General features: G+C 39.3%; 2 protein-coding genes across 2 annotated transcripts; one reads left to right on the top strand and one right to left on the bottom strand.

Moving 5' to 3' along the window:
* Window positions 1-3,453: 3,453 nt before the first annotated feature.
* LOC145483594 (E3 ubiquitin-protein ligase RNF216-like) lies at window positions 3,454-7,726 on the bottom strand. The gene has a single exon (XM_081462130.1). It carries the CDS (start codon window positions 7,711-7,713, stop codon window positions 5,599-5,601), a length of 2,115 nt encoding a protein of 704 aa, XP_081318256.1. The 5' UTR covers window positions 7,714-7,726; the 3' UTR covers window positions 3,454-5,598.
* Window positions 7,727-7,946: 220 nt separating this feature from the next.
* On the top strand, window positions 7,947-22,765 carry LOC145483597 (BRO1 domain-containing protein BROX-like). Its single transcript, XM_081462132.1, has 11 exons — window positions 7,947-8,050; window positions 9,612-9,815; window positions 14,054-14,149; window positions 15,124-15,196; window positions 16,908-17,016; window positions 17,310-17,399; window positions 18,118-18,203; window positions 18,640-18,721; window positions 19,194-19,344; window positions 20,534-20,690; window positions 21,378-22,765. The coding sequence occupies exons 1-11, from the start codon at window positions 7,947-7,949 to the stop codon at window positions 21,480-21,482; spliced, it is 1,257 nt and encodes a 418-aa protein (XP_081318258.1). The 3' UTR covers window positions 21,483-22,765.
* The last annotated feature ends 446 nt before the right edge of the window (window positions 22,766-23,211 follow it).

Here is a 23,211-nt window from a genome sequence, read left to right as displayed (position 1 = left end):
GAAACCGATTTCAATATTTTTAGAAGTGAATAGTTTACTTTCTACAGTTTACCGCCCAACATGTCCACCTGCCTTTTCTCGCCTTTTCACGCTAAATCTCCGGAATTTCCACAAACACGAGCCATCTCCGAAAGTCCAGTATCCACCTACATATATACTTGGAATCCACACGAAGCAAAGAATGCCACGGTTTAACAAACATGCAAGTCCTTAGGGCTTTATTTTATCCCATTTTTATGCACTCCTCAACAAATCAAGTGTTTCTCTAATCACGTAGTTGTAGACCGGGTACGAAGTCTGTATCAGCTTATTTTGATCTAGTAGATTTGACTTGTGTCGGGTTTACCTTTCAATGCATCTTTCATTTAATTTGTTTTAACAGACAACCACCGCCAAAACTATACACTGCGAGCAGTTTCTCTTTTCCTTGCCGTGGGGGAGAGCGCAAAACAAGTAAGCGTGCGTGACTGCGAGCACGTCACGCTCGCACGCTTACTTATTTTGCATTCTCTCCACTGTTTTCGAGGAAAAGAGAGACTGCTCGTAGTCTACTAAAAGTACGCAATAGATTTCCTTTCCATGAACTGACCATCACGATCAGTAGTATCAAATTTCAGGTTTCCAAAAGCTTTCCACGGTGATCCATCGCAATAGTCTTGGGCATTGGCCTTTTTTAACTTTTAGAGTTTTAGACCTTAGCGCTTTGCGTATAATCTTGAAAACTTTGGCGTAAGAAGGAAAAATATATATACTATCCAAGTCCTTCGAAACTGCGAGTTGGAAAAGCCTTTACAAGAATCAAAAGCATGGCAAAATGTATTTACGTGGCTTGGTAAATATGCTTCCTTTACTTTGTATCTGTTTCAATCGCTTCTAAGCAATTTAACTGAGAGTTTGTAACTTTTTAACCCTTTAATTTTTCGTCGGTTACTCCGTTTCTCTTGATCGACTCTGCAGACTCTGAACTCAGTTTCGTTTCAACACAAGTCCCGTGAACGCGTATGCTTATAAACTCATAAGTAAGCTTTAGTAAGCTCATGCCCCATTTGACTCGCACATGGCTTGAAATTTTCAGGAACTCCCCGTGAATTTTTATCTTCTGTATCAAGTTTCCCGAATATAAATGACGACTTTAGGGGGATTTGGACAAGGAATTTATTTCGGAAAATTGTTTTGCTTTCTTTCCTAGCGCTTCATTAAAAAAAGAGAGCGCCGCGTCACAAATTTTCCCGCCTTTTCACACCACTACTTCGTTTAGATCGAACTGAAATGTCCACACCATCCAGTCGCAACTGGCGCGAATCGAGAAATCGTTTACATCGAGTCAGACTTCTATCTTTCACCCTCCTTGCGCCTCATCCACCCTCCCCAAAATGTCCTTACAAAAACCTTTCAACCTAAAAATTCGCCACGATGTTCCTAACGAACAATTGCAAAATTTAAATCCCAAGAGTTTCAAACCAATGTTACTATTACCCAAGCGCCCCCCAACCCTCTCACATACTTGGACCACACCTCTCTAAGAAAACGACAATTTCATAAAACACTAAGCAGCACCATCAGGAGCCCTACATAAAGGGGGTGGAGGAAGGGGGTTATGGTAGGGGTTTCTGCTTGAAGAGATCTAGGGGAAGGGCATTATTTTGTGGGGGGGTGGGTGGGTATTACACTAAGGGCACTCAAATCAAGCTAAAAACACTTGACAGTTTTTTGTACATTTTTGGGGGAACTATTGAGACCTCTTCATAATAGCCTGTGAACAGACTGTCTGGAAGGCTGGAAGGGCAAAAAAAGGAACTGACTGAGACAGAAGTGACTGAGGAAGGAACAGGGTGTGGGGGTTGTGGTCTCTCCTTCTCTCTCTTTCTCCTCCTCCCTGTATCCTTTTTCTTCCCACTTTCTTTTCACCCATCCTTGACCAGAGAGTCTGTTCACAGGCTATCTTCATAATAACTTAAGTGTTTAGCATTATAAGAGGAGTGCTCATTCCATAGTCACCAATAAATGTACAAAAACATGTCAAGTGTTCACGGTTTGAATGCTCTCACTGTAACATTGACCAGAATCTTACTGTAATGGTGTCAGAGATGTTTAATTGATAGATTATTTGCTGTAGTTTGGCCAGTCTGCAGGTCAGGTGCAAAGTGTGATACAAAACTGCCCTGTTTATTACTCTAACCCCTAAACTGCCTGTTGTTCAGGCTATGTTTTGATTAGGCAATAATAATCAACACAATGTAAAATTATAACAAAAGCGAATTAAAACAACAACAACAAAACCACAGAAAAGTGTTTTTTCTTGATTTAATTCATAAATTTCAAAATTTACCTCAAAAAATAAAGTACTTTTTATAAACATAATAATTTTCAAAGTGTACCATAATTTATGACACTTGGCATCACTGCTTCCCAAAATGTAACATACATCAAGTCTCCAAATTTATTCAGAAGCATGCCAAGCGATACCCCTTGGCCTCCAAGCCATTACCAGCACTTCATTAAACTTAATTTTACAACGACTTCAAATTACATGTTTGCAACATACCTGCAACTATATAATTCATTAAAATAACATTCACATGAATAGTTTTAAAAGTTAAACACCAAAGCATTGATGTTTTTTCCTGCAATGGTGCTTTTTACTTACTTCATTCAAACTTTCTCCTACTACAAATATTATTAAAAAGCACTGCAAAGACCAAAACATGTTTTTTTTACCCAAATTGTGGTGCTATTCAACCTGTTTCAAATAATTAATTTCCTAACGAAAATTTTAACTATAAGACAAACAAGGAGCACAGTAATAATGATTATTATTATGAGAGTGTTTCCTAAAAATCTCCCTCTTCAAAAATGTACACCCATAGATTCATGAAATTTAAAACACCCACAAAAAAGCAGTCAGAACGAACATACGTGCAGGGCTGTGCTCTAGAAGTGTCCGGGTTTCACAGGCAACTAACTTTTGCCTTTGGGCAACAAGAAAAACCTATTTTTTTCATACAAGCTTAAGTGCTGGGCACCCAGGAGTTTGTGGTTAGGAACCTTTGGGCTCCTTGTAATTTTTCTTAGACCACAGCCTTGTACATATTTTAGGGATGGCAAAATTATTCTAGGTTTCTTACCAAAAATAAATTTAAAAAAACTTGGTTCAGACATGGAGATTGACATGGGAGGACCTGGAATTTGAATAAATTATCATAATTGAGCAAATAAGGTCTGAATAGTAAAGCTTTAGAGCCTTGATACAAGGATGTTGGTAAAATATTTTGTTAGAATCTACATTGTTCATATCAAAGTTTAACAGCAGCCAATTTTGACTTGAATCAAACTAAAAGTGGTTCAACTCTCGCATACTTTTTTTCAAAGCATAATTGAAGGCTTTCATGCAAAAAGGGGGTATGTAGCATTTTGGGCCGATTTTTATTTTTTGTGGGATTGAGCTAATTTTTGGCAGACTGACTTGTTTTGACATGAAAAGCATCGTTGCGTAATCGTTTTCGTTGATTTGCACTTTGTTTTCGAGAAATAACGTATGCAAAAAACTCGGTTTTCCAAGGGTATCTTTTGGAGATCTTTTGTTGAGTGAACAACAAAAGAAACCTTTGTTTTGCTAAACGATGAAGTCAGCGAAGTGTGGTATTTGCCGCTAGTTTTATTATTCATATAATTACGCAATTCTCTTACTGTTGCTTCGTTAGCACAAGCGAATAAGGCACTGAACTGGCCAGTTGCGAGTTTGTTTTGTCGTGACACTGGTTCAATAAGAGGTCCATCAATTTTTTTGTGGTCTATTTCTCTACTTCTTTCAAAAATCAAAATATCTATTTTAAAAAAAAGCCGTGCTGTCGAAGCTGCTAAAAGTAACCGTTTAAGTTTGCGCCCCATCAAAATCCACCTTGGAAGGATTCGCTCCAAAAGATGCCGCTTGGAAAACTGAGTTTTTTTGCATACGTTATTTCTCGAAAATGAAGCGCAAATCAACAAAAACAATTACGCAATGATGCTTTTCATGAAACAAGTTAGTCTGCCAAAAATTAGCTCGATCCTACAAAAAATAAAAATTAGCCCAAAATGCCACATACGCCCTTTTTGCACGAAAGCCTTCAATTATTGATAGAGCTGCTGTATAATTTTCTACAAGCTTGAAAGATTCTCTTTGTGAAATCTACTGCACTTTGAGAACCAAAAACAAATAATAAATAGTAAACTCTTATGAATTATTTTTTTGCTTATTTCTACTGATAGTAAATGAACACAGTACTGACACTAGAGAACTACTCACGGTTGAATGATTAGCCTTTTTGATTTTGTAGAATGGCTTAAATTTTAATCATTTTATAGCTCTCAAATTTTGCTTTCCCTGGGTAAGTCTTACAGTGTACTTTTATTTTTATTTTTTTTTAAAATTTAGTTGGCAGATGACTTGCGTGGACCCTTGCCTATTGGGCAAGTGACCATGCAAATTATCTTGCCTGGCAAGAGAATCTAGTTGTCCTCGATGACCGGATGGCACTTTTTTTGAGCCCTACTTTAAAGCAATTAAACTCTACATGTACATGTATGAAAAATAATGTACAATGTATATATGCACATGTACAGTGTACTTTTGTTTACTTTGATATTAAAACAACTTGTAAACGTTAAGGGGCTTGGAAGTACTGGGGTGTGCAATACAAACAAACACCAGTGCACGTGTGAGGAACAATAAAAAACTCAAGAAAGACCAGAGGCAACTCCTGAAACAGTGGTACATGTAGCTTATTTTTGAGTGGTACTGTACATGAACATGCAGACAACAAGACTCACTTGTCTGCCCAGAAGACTCAAGAGTACATGGCACAGAAACAAGCCCAGACCCAGAGCTGTGGATTGGTCTTCACTTGGCTTTGCGATCTCTTAGGTAAATATCATAATCAAACCTCCACTAATAGCCATCTCTTAACAATGAACACCCGTTTTTCATCCAGACAAGTACACATTATATACCTGTACATGTAGAGTGAAACCATATTAAGCAGACACCCTATAGTGAGAGGAAATCAGCTTTGGTGAGTCAGAAACTTTTCTTGCCTATAAAATGAAACCGCAAATAAGTAGACACCTCCAATACGTACACACTAGCAAGTGTTCTGTGTGTCTCTGCTAATTTGCAGGTTCCACTGTACATTCAGTACACATTGTCTCTCTCCACAATGGCCACCAAAGTACAGCTAGTACATACAAATTCTGTCTATAACATCAGGGCACAAAGAAAAACAATTTTCGGGTCACCCTTTGAGCAAGCTGTAATTCAGTACAGCATTACATGTAATTGACATGCTAGCCTTAAAATCATTCTCATTTGTCAGAAAAAGGCAAAAATTCTTTTGAACATGACTAATGAATCGAGAAGCAAAGTAACTCAATACATGTAATTTCTCTCTTGTGGTACTGAACTTCGGCAATTTAAATTTCCTCAATAAACTTCCTAAACAACTTCCCCTGCCTGTCCAGCAGGCAGAGGATATAATTGACTAGCTCAACTGCAAAGTCCGCAAGCCCTGTGCTATCAGATATGTTTTTCTTTACATGCTGGTCAATGCATAATTATACTTCTCAGCCTATCTTCACCTTTTTAGCAGGGTTGTCTTCTGATTCTACCATTTCTGCTTCCAGCTTCCTCTTTGCCTCTGTGGCTTCCTTCTCTAATTCCTGGACAGCACGGTTATCATCCTCTGAAGGATCAGTCCAGAGAGAACAACTTGCACATCTGCTGCATGATTTTCCGGGATCCTTGGGGTGCTGACAGAAGTGATTGTAGCCAATATTTGGCTTGCGACAAACATAACACATGGTTGCTCCACAGCGACAAGTCATTTTGTTGCAGCCATCTGACTTTGTAAATTCGCATCCACACTTGGGGCATTTCCGTATTTTTGCCATTGTCATCTTTTCTTCATAAGAGAGCCTGACGTCTTTCTGTGCTGACTTTTCAACCTCACTGCATTTCAAGCCAAAATGTTCCGACCATTCTTCTTTGCAGTAGCGACAAGTTTCTTTTGCACAAGTGGGATTCTGGCATTTGAAAACTTTATCTTCCGGTGGCAATATCGCAGCAAAATCACAAGAAGGGCATTGCACAAAATCGTCCATTTGGGCCAGAGATAGGGATTCTTCCTGTACACGATCTTCATATTTTTCCAAGATGTTGGTGGGTAAGGCTTTACGTAGCTGACTCATTGGAAATGTTCCATCACAACCATCACTCATACAGACAAGAGCTGCTTTGCCCTGACCAAAGGCAGCCTCCTTTGCATAGTTCATCAAACAACTTGCACAAAATAAATGACCCTCTAGGCATTGAACCATGTCTTCAAAAGCAGCATCTCCATAGCAACAACCACACTCGATCTTTTGGCCTTCTTCTTCATATTGTTTATCATTCAAGGTCAATGCAAATATTCTGTCTCTCTCCTCTGATTTCGAGAGCTCATATTTTTTCACAAATTCTACCTCCCTGCGAAGTTCCTCATCAAGAAGAGCTGAGTGAAACATATCTTTGTGCACTGGTGAACGCCCACACTTTAGGAGTGGTATTGGGGCAGGCTTATCGACGCCAAGATCATCTTTATTTGAGTTGGTTACTGCTACTGATGATGGAAATAAACTTGAGTCTTGAGGTGCAGAAGTGGTTGTGGAAGTAGTAGTTGTACATGAGGCCTTAGATACACGAAGCTGTTCTTGCAAGTACCTCCTGGTTGGTGCGTAGTGATTTCTGAACTTAGAAAGAGCTATCTTAATGTATTTAACAGAAATAAGTCGGAATTCATTTTGAAGCAACTGATAGCACTGTTCTCTATACTTCCATGATACAAAACTAGAAAAGTCTTTCATATAGTCCTTTTCCTTTTGGGGTCCGCCTGGGCTCGCGGTTGTTGCTGATGGGGTGGTCAAAGTAGATGCTTTTCTGGGGTAATCTTTTTTCTCCAACAGCTCATTACAAACATTGTTGATGGCCTGACAGGGCGGGATATGAGACCACTTGTCAAGAAGACTCTGAAGATAATCGTCGTCTACATCAGGGAATAAAGAGTGAAGGTTTTCCAAGGCCTCTTTCATCGGGTCTGCTGCAACAGAAACAGTTTGAACTTCGACTGGATCTTGCAAATACTCAACCGTATCAGACGAAGGAGGGGATGTTGTTGTCGTGGAAGGTGTGTTTCTTTCAAACGGCAAATTTCTTCTCGGGTTTGTAACTGTTCTCCTGGCGTTGGACGGGCTTTCGGTGTCATCTATGATCACTGTGGGAGTCTCGACGATTGTCCCGCCACGGTTAGCAGAAATAAAAACAACATCATCATCGTCGTTTACAAAGTGTGTTTTTACTACAGGTACTTCTTCTCGCAAAGGGGTCGTCGCAGCCAGGGATCTCTCCTCCGGTAGGTTTATTTCACTGAAAGTTCCAGTCAAGAGCATATCGATACATCCTGGAATGATAGTCGCTGGGTCACTTCCCACCGTTTCTTGCACGTTCCTGATGCACGTCGACAAAACATGGTCATTTAACTGTGGGAATATGGGCCTCAAGGAATCCAAAATTCTCGCTTCCACGGACATTTCGCTCGAGATTTGAGCGTGAATCGCCCGGAAGAATGACACTTTGTTTCTTCCCGCGTTTTCTCCTTCATGAAAGCGTAACTGATCATACTCCAAACGTTTGTCCGCTGACATTCTCGTCCCCGAGAGATCCGCTAATATATAAAACGACCAAGGCCGACAACTACAGAAAAAGTTCGGTACCAATCAAAACATCCCGTTTGCTTCCGAAAATATCCGATTGATTTACTGGCTCTGGTGGTTTCCGGAAATTTGTCAGCGGATAACAGCAAAACATAAGTCTGCAAAATAGGTCTCAAAGTCGCAAAATAGCCATTACCTTAGCAGTTAAAAATAGAAACAACAAAATGGCGCACTGGTTTCACAGAAATCCCATCAAGGCATCAGCTCCCGTTACTTTTGAGTCAATTCGAAATGTGGCAACCACTTCTTCTTCATCTAAAATGTTATCGTAAGTCTCCATTTTTGTCTTGTTTGTCTTAGGTCCTTCAGAAATGTTGGAAGTACGTTTATATACTTCAGCTTATTGATGTAAGCTTTTAAATTAACACTTCACACGAAAAACGATCGATGTGAAGGAGAACATTAGCGAAAAGAAAAAGAAAATTATCAAAAGCTAAAAAAAGCCTAAAGAAAAATAGATCAATGTTAAGAAAGCAATGTGTCAACTTCGTATATTACCTGTAGCTGTGGGTTGAAGTTATGAATTGAGTTGAAGTATGTGTGAAATTAATGTTGTTACAGTAAGTTTAAAATTTAGCTCATAAATTATTTTGCAAAAACTAAGATCTTGTTTACTAAAGCTGTGTTTATCCGATCCATCGTATTCTTGGAACAAGAACATTACAAACCTCATGAACAAGTGTTAAGACTCACTCAAAAAAGGAAGGAAACATCAATGATTTGCATTTACTCTTGTGAAGTAATAGCACACAAGAGAATGGTGGTCTTCAAGTAAATTCAAACAGTTTTGAAATGTGTTGTTCCAGAAAACATCCATGCTCCTCCCATGCAAGGTTTTCTAGTTTGAACCCCCTTCCCCCCACTGGAAATTCTGGTATAGCTTCATGCTTTCTTTAAAGAAATTTGGCTTTTGAAACCCCCTTCCCCCTTAGAATTCCTGTTAACTTTCCTTGGGGTGGGTGTGGATATTTTCTGGAACTGCACAAAATATAATTCGGATGGCCTGCATGCATCTATTTTGCACTTTAGTTTGACTTCAATGAAAAATTATTATGGCTGCATGCAATCAGTTGGATGAAAACATACTTCTCAGAAGTAACTAACAGGGAATGCTTACAATTAAGATTCAGTTCCTGCTGTGTACTTGTTCCCATACTAACTCTTATAGTTAGTCTATGACTCTAGATACAATGTACATCTAGCTGAGCAGTATACTGAGATGACACCACTCAGTTGATTACCTGCACATTTTGTGGTCTATTTATCTCGCATTTGATTGCAGATAGTTTCCCCTTATGACATGGTAGCATTCAGATTTCCACATATAATTTCACACTGTGCTGTAATAGTTACAAATCACCCATACATGTAATTATGATAAGTGATTAGTCATTCTCCCAGATGACAAATCACATCTACAGCTAGCAGAATTGCTTGTACTGGGTAATGAGGCCATTCCCTCAAATTATTTAATATCACATCTAGATGAGGTAATTTATGAGAGAAAAATTATAATGAAGTCCTTTAGAGTTATTTTTGTGCCATTACACTGCTGTTGTACTAGAAGTAACCATAATTGTTATGACTAGATCTAAAGTACCAGTGTAGTTTGTTGCTTGTATTGAAACCTGGATTCTGGAATGTTACACAAAAACACTAACTGTTAACCACCAACCATCAACGTTGAACCCTAACTATAGCCTTAGCCCTATAAACTGCCAGTATTGAGGGTTCTAGTGCATTCTACATTATCAGAACATGTTGCACTGTTCTATGACTGGAGTAAAATTTCCTAACATATTTTCATTATAAATTTATTTATTTTACAGGGAATTGAAGCTTGCAAGATCAAAGTTGCTAAATTCTTTAACAGATCCTGCAAATGACCCAAAATCAATCCAGCAGACAGCTGAGCTCTATTGGTCGCTTCTTCATGGCCTCGTTAATGATCCTGCTGCTGGGTCAGGTGACAGCAAGCTTCGCAAGCTAGTCATGTTCAAGTGGACTAACTCTATTTGTGGTAATACGCCAACGTAAGTTTGTCTAGTTACATGTATAGGCGAATCTTTACTGACGTCATTGTTTACATTTTTCCTCATTAACATACGACTTTGCGCATAGAAGGCATCATGCTAGAAAAACTTAAAGAAAAACTTAAAGAGCTTGTGAAACTTAGCAAGTGGTGAAATTTTTGGCTCTTTGGGTGTAATATTCGAGGAGAAATTGGCTTTCAAAAACATCAAAATTTCTGTGTGGCAAAAGTGCTAATGAGCTCATACATTCTTTGTAAAATTTTGAGCCTTTAAACCCTCGTCGCATGAAAAGTATTCAATACATCACGCTCGAATTCCTTGGGACAGTTAATTGTGCTGTGCCCTTTCAATATTCAATATTAATATCCTTGTAGCTCCATCAGAAACTGTATCGCTTATGGTAATGAGGCAAATATTGTAAACAAAGATTCTCCTATATCATTAGTTAAAAATAAATTAGCAAAACATATACAATTCTTGGTGTTACATGTAGGTCAGAAACTTAACAAGTTCAGCTCTTCAACCTGGCCAAAAATTTATACAATAATGGTTATAGCTAAGAAAATAGTCTCCTGGCTTAGTTTTTGATAAGCCAGTCACCATTCTTTGGCAAGAGACGTGGAACAAAATTTTTGTCCTCAATCTTTCCCAACTCCTTGAAGGTCAGGGGCAACAAGCTTCATATTAACAACTGAGATGGCAGAGATGGTGGATGCAGTATACAGAAAGAGAACACACTAAACAAGTGCTTAAAACAAGAATTTATTTCAGCTACTTTACTTGTTGTTGTCAGGAATTTATTCCAAACTTTTCATCTAGATGGTTCGATATGGTTCAGATATCAAATGATTGCCTGTAGGTAGCCTTAAAACCGTTAAAGTTGTCCTTTATCAAGTAAACGCGGGCCAAAATCCAGCTGGCGATCAACTTTTTCTCTGCCGGTGAACTGCACTGGCAGCTGGCGCTTAGCGACAACCTTGTACAGCACTGAAGAAGTTGAACGATATTTATTGACAAGTCAGAATTCCTCAGCTTGACGTATTTCCTTTATTTTATTTATTTATTTATTTATTTATTTAACATTTCTTTATACACGGTTAAAAATCCTCAGGTAATACTAATATTTAAAGTTATATATAAAAAAATTAAAAAAGAAATTAATACTAATAAACTACTAATAAACAGTCCATGCTAAATACTAATTAATAAAAATTGAAGTAGTAAATCCTAATTTAAATATTAAACTAATCCTGTTTTCCATGAATGCCGTGTCTAACTTTGCTTTTAAATTGATTAAAGGATTTTATCATCCTGAGATTGCAGGGTAGGCTGTTCCAGAGAGTTGCACCACTGTAACTAAAGCTATTTTTCATATAGTTAGTTCGTGGATGAGGTACAACCAGTTTGTTTTCGGAATCCCTTAAAGAATAGTGCATTCCACTACGTTTTAGAAATTTAGACGATAGGTATTCGATAGGATCTTCTCCCTCCGCCAGCTGCAGGAGAAGTGTCGTGAGCAGCAGCAGCCATTGTTCCTCGCTTTTGTGGACCTGACAAAAGCCTTTGACCTGGTCAGTCGTAGTGGGCTCTTCCAAATCCTTCAGAAGATCGGCTGCCCACCAAAACTCCTCGCCCTCATCACCGCCTTCCACAAGGACATGCAGAGCACCATCTGCTTTGATGGAGCCACCTCGGATGCCTTCCCAGTCAGCAGTGGAGTAAAGCAGGGCTGCGTTTTGGCGCCAACCCTGTTCGGGATTTTCTTTTCGATGTTACTCCACTACGCCTTTGCCGATTGCTCGGAGGGTGTATACATTCGGACGAGGTCAGATGGCAAGCTTTTCAACATTGCCAGGCTCTGCGCCAAAACCAAGACTCTTAAAGTGCTCATACGCGAGCTGTTGTTCGTGGATGATGCTGCCCTGGCATCCCACAGCGAGGCAGGCCTTCAACGCTTGGTTGATAAGCTGTCTCATGCCTGCAAGGAGTTCGGCCTTACCATCAGTCTAAAGAAGACAAACATCCTAGCCCAAGATGCAGAGACACCTCCTGTCATTACCATCAACAACACTGAACTGGAGGTCGTGGACTCTTTCACTTACCTAGGGTCAACAGTGTCAAGCAAGGCGTCACTAGATGTCGAGATCAGTTCAAGGATTGCCAAGGCAGCCGGCGTTATGGCCAAACTCAACAAGAGAGTGTGGATTAACGACCTGTTGAGCGAGAGGACCAAGCTGCAAGTCTACCGATCTTGTGTCCTTTCCATTCTCCTTTACGAAAGTGAGTTGTGGCCCACATACGCCAGACAAGAGAAGTGGCTCAACGGGTTCCACCTACGCTGCCTTCGGCGTCTCCTTTAGATCAAATGGCAGGACAGAGTCTCCAACACCAATGTTCTTCAATGAGCTGACATGCAAAGCATCCCTACACTACTCATCCAAAGATGCCTACAGTGGCTCAGTCATGTTCACCGTATCGAACCCGATTGCTTGCCAAGGCAAGTCCTCTACGGGGAACTGTGGGAGGGCGCCCGACATGTGGGCCGACCACTCCTTCGCTTTAAGGATGTTTGCAAGCGTGACCTGCGACTCGCTGAATTCAATCCCAATACCTGGGAGGTCCTCGTGCAAGACCGCGCCGCCTGGCGTCACAGTGTGAAGGAGGGGGCACTCAGGGCCGAGACGAAGGCCAGGGCCGAGGCGACAATCAAGCGGGCGGCGAGAAAGGAACGACAAGTATCAGTTCGTGAGGCCACCAACTACATCTGTACCAGCTGCAACAAAGACTGCCACTCAAGAATCTGGCTTTTGAGTCACTCAAGAGCCTGTCGACACTGATGCACTGACCATCGCCTCTCGGAGACGAGGATGCCAACAACATATTCAGGAACCAAGCCATTTAAAGATTTATGTACCATTAAGGCTTTCTGAATTTGATGCTGGGTACACAAATCTTTCCAACCCAGTTGTCGTATGAGACCTTTGGCATCAGTATCATAACTAGAGGAAGTTAACATGCGAGCGGCGCGGTTCTGAAGCTTTTGTAGCCTGTCCGACAAAGTTTTACCGCAATTACCCCAGACAAGATTGCAGTAGTCAAAATGAGGTTGAATTAGAGCGCTGTATATATAAAGCAGTGTAGCTGGTGGAACAAAAGGCCTAACTCGTTTTATGGCACCAATCCCAGATGCAATCTTTTTAGACAATTTATCAATATGGGTTTGCCAAGTTAGGTTTTCGTCGATCAACACACCGAGCGATTTGACTGAGGAGACATGATTTATTGGAACATTATTAATTGAGAGCTCAAGTGTATCTGGAAGGGTACTCAATCTTTGTCTGGAACCAATCAACATAAATTCAGTTTTAGTCATGTTTAAAGTAAGTTTGTTAGAAGTAAGCCATTTGTTTAAATTACTTTGATCGTGATTTAGATTAGACTGTATAGAGCTCAGATCAGCTCCTGCATATGTGATGTGGGTGTCATTAGCATACATCCTAGGCTGACATGATGATAAGCAGTTGGGCAAGTCGTTAATGTAAATAAGAAATAATAGGGGACTGAGGATTGTTCCTTGAGGTACCCCACATTTTAGCAAACAGGTTTGGAAAGAGAACCAATAACAAGACATCGTTGTGTATGGCTAGTTAAATATGAGTTGAACCAGTCAAGAGCTCTTCCTTGAACTCCGTAAAGGTTCATGTTAGTTAAAAGAATTTCATGATCAACAGTGTCGAACGCTTTTTTTAAATCGAGAAAAACTACAGCATTAACATTTCCGCGATCGATTTTAAACGCCCAACTATCGGTAGCTTCTAATAGAGCAGTAACAGTTGAATGCAATGAGCGAAAGCCCGACTGTTGTTTAGAAATTACGTCCTCTTTACGTCCTCTTTAGTTAGAAAGCTATATAGCTGGTCATACACGATCCTCTTGAATACCTTAGCAATTACTGGAATGACTGAAACTGGTCGATAATTAAGACCTTCAAGACCTTTCTGAAACTGATGTTGCAATAACTAACCAAACAAAAGCATTTTTGGTTATATTATAAGGAAAAGCAAGTAAACAACCTTGTCCAAACATTACGTGTAAGGTTTAATTAATGACAACTTGATAATGTCCCAGCAAGAATGACAAGGATTATAGTGCAGAGTGGGTGAGTGATAAAAAGAAAAGATCTTGACTCTTGCGTGACACCTTCTCATGTTTGTCTCTATCGTTACTTTATTTTCCAGGTGTGCCGCTGATGGTGTGTTTGAGCTCACATCCATCTGTATGAATGTTGCTATCTGGTATACAAAGTATGCTGCTAAACTGGCAGCGAAAGGAGAGTAAGTGTTGTGGTTTACCAGATGCCATTTTAAGAGGCTGTATCTGTAAAAACTGACCACTGATTTTACTTCGAAAATTTGATTTTACTCTTAAGCTGGGATTTTGAAGCCCTTGCCTAGTCAATAACTAAAATGAGTTTTATTTGATTAAAAATTCTAATTGAGGTTTTCTAGGATTGATTGAAGTTCAGTCTGCTTGATACAAGCTGCATGCCTGCCGAAACTGGAAAAATAGCACATATTGCCAGCGCTCTAAAAAAAATAATATTCACTCAAAAGTCCCAATTCTTTTTTTCAGCTATAGATATATCATAGCAGTTTGTTTAGCCGTGTTGCAATTATAATTTAATGTTGTTCCTTCAATGGTTAAAAGAAGATTTTCTACCTGTTAAATTGAGTTTTGAACCAAACGTGAAAATAGCTCTACTTTGAATAAGGCATGTTTTAAAAATGTGGCACCTGTTTGAAACTGCTGAACTACATGAATAGAAAGTATAAATGTCCCTTAATTTAAAACAATAATAAAATGCTGCCATTACATTTCAACAGTATTCAGTCAAGAATGCTTGGGATATATAGTTAATATAAAATTCAAACAATAGTCACAATAAAAAGTATTATTTTTCCACACTAGTAGGGTGAAAAAATTATTCAGTATCTGATGCATTTATCTTGATGAACTCTCCATAAAAGTGATATTTTGTGGTTACTTTTCAATCCAGTTTACTTCCCACTCTTTATGGATATCATTTTTGGTATAAGTGTGAGGCAGAGAGAACTAAAAAAAAAAAAACAACTAACAGACAAAATTAAAGTAACTGACTAGATAGTATGTTTGAACCGCATCGTGTACAGTACACACAACCATGTACAGTTTGGAAATTATCAACTTAATATCCAAAGTGGGCAAGAAGCTGAAAAAAGAAATGTTTATGTAGGTAGTTACCTCTCACATTACTCTATATCTTCCCCAGGGTTAGCATGGATGAAGCTAAGGAAGTCCACACCAGCTTAAGAACTGCTGCAGGGATTTTCAAATTTGTCAAGGTATTAAATAAATTAAATCTCCTAGATCACCATAAATTATTAATTAATTTATGAAAAGTGAACTTATAAATATTTAATATACAGGTATTAACCACAGTTTAGCAGTTTGGATTGCAGTAATGACAATACACCAAAAATGTCCTTGAAACTTGTTCATTGAATAAATTCCTCTGTGCCTAGTTGGTCAAAGCACAACCAGAACTCTGATTAGTCTCAAACTCCATAGAAAAGTTGTAACAATTATGTACACTTTTCTACACAAAAAATTAAAATCTTCATCATTTTTTTTTATCCAGTGGGTAATTGAAGGGCCCACTAGACTACGTGTAGTCCCTCCTTCGCTTAGTCCGTCGTGCGTGACGCGAAAGAAAACCGCGAGAAAAAAATGGCTGCGCGAAATCCTGGGGACCAGGAGCGCGCGAAAGGAGGGACTACCTCCTAAGCCCAAGAGTTTGCCCTTTCGCGGCCGAGTGATTTTTCGGTGTAGGATCTCCCATCTTGACGTCCTCTCATTATCGCCTGTCGTCAATAACCCCAGGAGATATCCTGAATAAAAATGCTCAACTCTACTCTTCAAGTAGCCAGGCAAAAACATATGCCATGAGAAGTATATCTTCGTTCAGTGTTCGTTCAGCGAAACGGCCAAAGAGGTTTTAAAAAGAAGACGGCGAATGAGGCATCTTGTAACGATTTTTGCTACGTCTGTAGGTGTAAATCTAAAAGTTATTGCGAAAATTTCAAATGCAGAGTTTCAACCGAGAATTTACATTATGTATTTGACATAGGAAATCATCCAACTGCGGTGAAATGTTTGCCGATAACAGCGGAAAGTTTAAGGTGAATGTCCGGTTTCAAGTGAAAGTCCGGTTCAATCTTTCAAAAGGACGGCAGAAAGGCCAAGCTTAGTGAACTTATATTCACTGACTTGGACGATGCTGTTGAGTGGCGAAATCACTAACACGCTCGCAGTCGCGTTGGAGGCGGAAAGCTTTGCCAAACAAAACACTGAATAAATTTAAATCTTTTCAAAGCCTGTTGCCACATTCGCAAGAACATCACGGCTTGTAAAGTGCGATTCTTCGATTTGCTCTGGTACCGCTTCGATTTGCTCTGGTTCCAAAACATTCCTACAAGACATCACACGTATCTTGAATGTTGACAACACGTTATCAAGGCTACTAACATGAGCCAATCATATTTTTGCATTGTGAGAGCAACGCATACAGTAATTCAAACTCTTGGGCTTAGGCGGTAGTCCCTCGTTTCGCACGCTCCTCGCCTCCAAGATTTCGCGCGGCCATTTTTTTCTAGCGGTTTTCTTTAGCGTCACGCACGACGGACTAAGCGAAAGAGGGACTACTCGTAGTCTAAGGGCCCACAGGAGCCAATACTTTCAAACAATGTGTCCCAGGGTTCAATGAAGATAAATTGCGGCATTTAAAGGCACAGTGGTCGACGATCAGTATTGTCCTGCTAAGAAAAATGTACTCTGCCAGCCCTGCCTGGCCTTTCTCCATGTACACACACGTCCAGTGTCATTGATGATTGAGACTTATTGGTGAATCTTAAAAACTTGCAGATAATGTTACATGGCTGTTAAAGCTTGGCAACATTCTTAGTCATACTATGATTTATTTGATGGAATTTCCACCAATGATAAACATTAGTTTAATCTTTATTTCATTTTCATTCTGTTTATTTTGTTTTGAAGGAGAGTCTGATGCCCCGTCTTGGTGAATTATCAGCTGAAAAGGGTGCTGATACTGATCAACGAGTGTTGGAGGCATACCAGATGCAGTGTGTGGCTGAAGCTCAGGAAGGTTAAAACAGAGTAATTCTTTTAATACAGCACATGTAGCTGATCCAAATCACAACATTGATATCTTCAATCATAAGCCGAATGCTTTTCTTTACTCCAACTTTGCATTCATCAATTGGTATACCTCAAGTGTCTTCTCTTTACTGTGCCTAACTTGAAAGAATCAGCCATTCTTGGCAGGATCAGTTTTGATTGGTTTTAAAAACAGTAATGATGATTAGAAACTGTATATCAGGTGATTGTTATTAGTAGCTTACAACTGTGAATTGATGATCTCTTTGTTCTATTTTTTAGTTACTGTGGCTCGAGCAGTAGAGCTCAAACATAAAGCATCACTGATCTCTGCACTCACCTATGAGACATCAAAACTCTTTACTGCTGCAAGTATGTTTTGTAATTCAATAATAAAATTATTGAACATTACAATATAGCTACCACAACTACAGTAGTTAAAGTAGTACATAGTATATGACAAACTGTATCTACAGAGTGATTTTCAGTGAGTGTCTTAAAACCAAAACCAAGTCATTACTCTGGGCAATCAAAAACGACACTGAGAATACAGTGAACCAATCAAAACTTGAAGAAATCACCTGTAGCTATCAATGCGAAATGTGGAAAAACCTATGTGAATGCGTCACAACTTGTTTTGCTTTTACTTCTCATTGGATGAAAAAGTAGCACAGAATTTTTCACCCAGTTGTGTTGCATTATTGATGAAAACTTAATTACTTTTTAACATTCAGTCAAATGAAAACCACTCTGACTATTGTCACATGTATGATTGTGCGCAATGCAATCTTTGGTGACAATCCACATATGGCTAACAAAGATGGCAGTCTCACTAAATTTGTCACTTTTTTGTGGTAGGTTTGTGAACTGAACTTGACATAGCCAGATCAAATTTAAAGTTATTACATGTACATGTATTAAAAGCAATGATAACTGAAGGTACATGCTGGGTGATAGGTATTTTAAAAACCAAAACAAAACAGAATTGTCACCTGGTGTAAAAATATGACAAATGCTTGCAAATGGATTGGTATGTTTGTAAGTTTTGATATGTGTTTTTCTAAATGTCTTGTGCTGTAATTTTATTCAGGTGATTCTTTGAAGTCAGTGGAGCCAGCAAAAGCTGGGAAATGGAAAAAATACTTGGACTTGAAGGCTGCATTTTATCAGTCCTATGTGAGTCCTATAATTAGCATCTGCTTATCATTATTTTATGATTTATTGTGTAGTTACATAACATATCCATACCACCCACCCCTATGGAAATTCCAGTTAAGCTTCATACATGTCTTTAAAGTTTTTGATCTTGCAAAATCAATGGAACCTGATTGAAAACTGTTACGCGGGAAGTACTAGCAATGGCACAAAGTAGAAATTGTGGTAGGGTACCTGTCTAGAGTGTTTGCCTTTATTTCTTCCATAATATTCACAACTTTTTTCAATCGTTTTTTTAGTTTTTGCTCCTCCAAGGAGGGTGTGGTTAGCCATTCAATCCACCCCCCTAAATCTACCCCCACGCCAAATCATTAAGACGTTTTGCTTCATACTGTATACATACATGTTTTATTGTACGCGTGGTGTTTTTAATTGAAGTCTATGTTGTTTGCTGTAGGCATATTGTTTTTGTGGAGAAACTCTTCTTGATGAGGATCAATGTGGAAAAGCAATCCGAGCATTACAAGAAAGCGATAAATGTAAACATTTCAGTATCTTGATGGCTATTATCAGAAACCCTTTAACAAACTGTGTAGATAAATTACGGATCAACAGATAGACCGACTGAATGACTGGCACAATTGTAGTGCAATATTAGTTGCTATGCACCATATACTAATGGAATGCAATATGTAGCCAAGCACTACTAATATTACACAGGCTGGAAATTAGAGTATTAACTTAAGTGCAGAAAGTAAACCCATGAAGTGATTGACTTGACTGACAGACTGACTGACTGACTGACTGACCGACTGATTGACAGACTGACTGGCTGAATACCTGACTGATTGACTGACTGACTTACCGGCGGATGGATGGATTGACGGACGGAATGATTGACTAAATGAACGAACAAAAGAAGGAACAATCGAACGAGTGAATAATTTAGTTGCATTATGATTTTTTTTGCCGTAATTTGCATATTTTTGTATTTTTTCCTTTCATTTGCAGTGTATAAGAAGGCAGAAGCTATTTCCCGGGAGTACTCCAGTACTAGAGGGCCTGGCACGACTGCCCGACCATGGCAGCACCCTTTCTTTCTAAAACTTGGACCTATAATTAAAAAAAAGTTGGAGAAAGCTAACCATGAGAACGGATTCATGTAAGGACATAAGTTTACAGATGCTAGCCTTTGCAATAGACCAATTTCGATATATTAAGGGTGCGTTCCTTTGGGGTGATCTGGATCAGGATCAGTGATCCAAGATCTGTCTGGATTATGGTGCATCAAAGGAACCGATGAATCCACTCTGGTCATGGATTCATCGGTTCCTTTGATGCATCATGGTCTAGACAGATCTTGACTCGCTGATCCTGATCCAGATCGCCCCAAAGGAACGCACCCTAAAATTCAGCCTAAAACAATAGACCTCAGTAACTGCAGAGTTTGTGGGGTTTATTCCCCAGAGCCTCATGCTGAGGTCTATTTTGTTAGGCTGAATTTTAATATATCGAAATTGGTCTATTATGGGCTCCTTTCTCGTACAGCGGCTGGTAATCGAGCCTACCCACAAGACAGAAGTCTAAAATTCGGGCCTGAAAGAGTCTGTGTGTCTGTGAGTCTGTGTCCAGAGATGACGATGCTCTGCTGAGAGCCCTGCGTGTCTGTGATTGGCTGCTGCAAGCGCACGAATTTTCGCGCGAAGCAAATAACCAATCAGAGCCATGCAACAAATTTCTTAAGAGTTACGTCACCGATATGAATGTTTTGGGTTCAATCTCAAGATTCGTGTTTCTTTGGAGAAGATCAAACGCGCGAGGAAAGACTTTTTGTTTGTTCAGTTATGTTAATATTTCATTACTTTTGCTTTACAAGACGGAGAGATATTCCTGATGGTATATAATCTCTGCACAAATCTCGTTAATGGTAATCATTAATGAACAATGTCAAATATCTTCACAAAAGATCCAGACGATTCTGGCTTTGCCCTTCTTCCGTGTATCCGAGGAGAATAGTTTTGTCGGACTAAGCCCAAACGTCTGGATTTTCCTTGAACATTCTTGACATTTTTGTTTACTGTTACTTGGCGTTAAGATACGTGATCTAGTACGCGACACCCGATGCGTGATACGTGAGCTAGTACTGGCAATTGATATTTTGTGTGCGAAAGGACCACTAACATAATTACTCAAGTTGTCTTGCTCTTGCTTTTTCAAGTTGTAGAAAAGTCGCCCTATTAATTATTTCTTTACAGAAAAGATAGCTTGGTAGTCTAACTTTTAAATGGCAACACTTTTTTAGTCTCTTTTTCTAATCTTGTAGACTAACTTGTGTTTTTTTCTCTGTCCAGTTACTTCCATAAGATCCCTGCGGAACCCCCTGAGCTCGAACTTAAGGCCACCCATGGCCTAGCAAGTCCGCAGGAATTTTCAATGCCGGCTCCTCACGCCATGTGGTCAGCGGATACTTACGCTGGATTTGATGCTTCAAAGGCTAACCCGCCAAAGGTAAAGTCAGGTTTACTGCAGTTGTGGTTAATAAAATTCTACTAATATCAACGTAATGCGGCAGTCTGGTTGGCTGAGCTATCGTACACTGTCAATCATTTGGTGTAGTGGCTGGAGGTCGTCTACAAAGTGGCGCCGTTGTCTCTTCAGTTTGCGAAGTTTCGGAGGAAAAGTTGTAAATGTTATTGGATAATTCAATTCCCTACAAGACTTAATGAAGGAAATTCACCGGAACACGGCTTAAAATTAAAATGTAAAAATAGTTGAATGAACTGACGAGCGTGCGAAAATGGCTGCAAAATGGAACATTTTCTCTTCGACCTCATCAGCCATCGCCTCGCCGAAATCACCATCTCTTAGTCTAATGGTTTATTAGCCTGCAAAGTTTACTTCTTCGCCAAATCTTTGGCCTCACTAACAGCAATTGTTTTTTTTTCCTGGAATTTTCTTTTAATACCTCTTGTCAGTAGTTGAATGAGAAGTGCAATGTGCTTCCCGTAATTTATGAACCGAATGCCTTTTTTTTCCCGCCCATTTATATTACGACCTTACAGTTTAATCTAAGACTAGATGTAAAGCGAAAAATGTAGTAAACATGTGACTACAAAATAGCCCTGAAATCGGGTGTAACAGAGAACTGGTAAAGACCAAAGAGTGATTATTGCTCCTTATCAACTGTTTCCACAGGCACCCCAGGCTGGTCAGTCAGGGGATGTGAAACCTGTGTCCGAGCCTGAAGATACCAGCCCTGTTAAACCGGCTAACAATTCATCTGGATGTGTTGTTTCGTAGACGTGGAGTTCACGTGTTGTTATAGCGATACACAAACTTGATCTTGTTTCTCCAGTCAGTTAGATTGTTTTATGCAGTTACATACATATTTTTGGCAGTCAGGGAGGAAGAAGTTTTTTTTTTCATTCAGTCATTTCATTCCGTAGTTTTCTGTATAGAGGAAATCACGAATCTTAAACCATTTGATTTCAAGCACGGCCAAGCACGGGCGACATAGCAGCTGTATGTATTAATTAGTGATCAGCACACAGTTAACCAAATGTAATTTGGATCATTTGAAGTAATTTGTCCATACATAATTTTATTCCTCTGTCCATTTAACGTCGTACTGTTTTACCATCCGCTCTGCGACTACTCAAAAGTGTCAAGTTCTGACCGTTTTTTTTTTTTTTTAATATCATAATCAAGCAGTAGACACGGCTGCAATTGTAAAAAGTATGTATAGACTGTACTGTAGGGGTTTGGAGACAGTTAACGTGCGGTAAAGGAGAGCAAATGAAATTTTGGGAATATTATTCTCACACACAAAAATGATGATTCAATATGTGCCATCTTTTTTAGAGATTTTAGTTAAGACGGGGTTGAAAGGATTTTATGAAGTACCCAACTGAAGGAATTTAGTTTCAAACCTTGATAACAGTACTTAGCCATCATTCACTAAAATTAATTTTTGAGCAATAGATCACTCTTTCTATGGGTTTACTGGCGCAATAAACCACGCAGGATGTTGGGAGAACACGAGAAAAGCTTGTAAATCACGAGCCGTTGGGCGAGTAATTTACAAGCTTTTCTCGTGTTCTCCCAACATCCCAAGTGGTTTATTGCGCCGGTAAACCCATAGAAAGAGTTGTCTATCGCTTTTACGAAATAACTATGGAAAAAGTCTGGTCATGTGAGGAAAATTTATTGTACCTTCGTGATCAAGTTGCTTATTCTCATCAAATTCATGAGATGACGCGACGAACCAATCACAGCGACTGAAAGAATGAAAACACAGACTCCGCGCCGGACACGAAATCCGCAGAGCAAAGCGATGAAAACATTTCACGCTTAGTTTAAGAAAGGAAAGGAATAGGTTATCGGTGAAAGGCAAAAAGCATATTAATTAACTCAAAAGTATTCTGACGAGGAAATGCAGTGGAATCGGTCATCACGAAAGTAAAAGGCTGTACAAAAAGTGTGCAAGTAGTTCAAACTTCATGTGCTTGGCGAAGCGATTCAACGTAGTGTTTAGCAATAACTTTCCAAAGTTTTGTGGATGGAATAAAGGTTAGTAACAGAAACGCTGCTTCCAAAATTTAGAATTTATTTACTTTTGCTGAAGGCTATGAAGTCCGAGTTTCTCTTTCCATTTTGCTAAATGAAAACTATTGCTTGAAAGCTAAGCTTATGGAAGCGAAATTCATTTATCGTATTATGCATGCATGCATGCATTGAGTTTAAACTCAAAATGTCGGATAGAAATAAATTTTTTCCCTGCTCTTTTGACAAACCAAATTTGATCAGTTAAGCCCCGCTGACTTCGTCCTGCACAGACCGTGGAAAGCACCGAAATAAGTGTTTAAAACTTTCTTGATCTCAAGCGTAACCGGAGTCGGCGTAAAAGTTTTGCCGAGGAAAAAAATAAAAAGCTTTATATGACGACCAACTTCTGGGCCGGGTTGTTCAAAGCCCGATTAAGCTAACCCAGGATTAACGAGAATTTTGATTTGAGTTTTGTAACTTTTCG

The sequence above is a fragment of the Orbicella franksi genome, chromosome 4, assembly GCF_964199315.1.
Source record: "Orbicella franksi chromosome 4, jaOrbFran1.1, whole genome shotgun sequence".
NCBI classification, from domain to species: Eukaryota; Metazoa; Cnidaria; class Anthozoa; order Scleractinia; family Merulinidae; genus Orbicella; species Orbicella franksi.
This window is presented reverse-complemented; position numbering and strand designations above follow the sequence as displayed.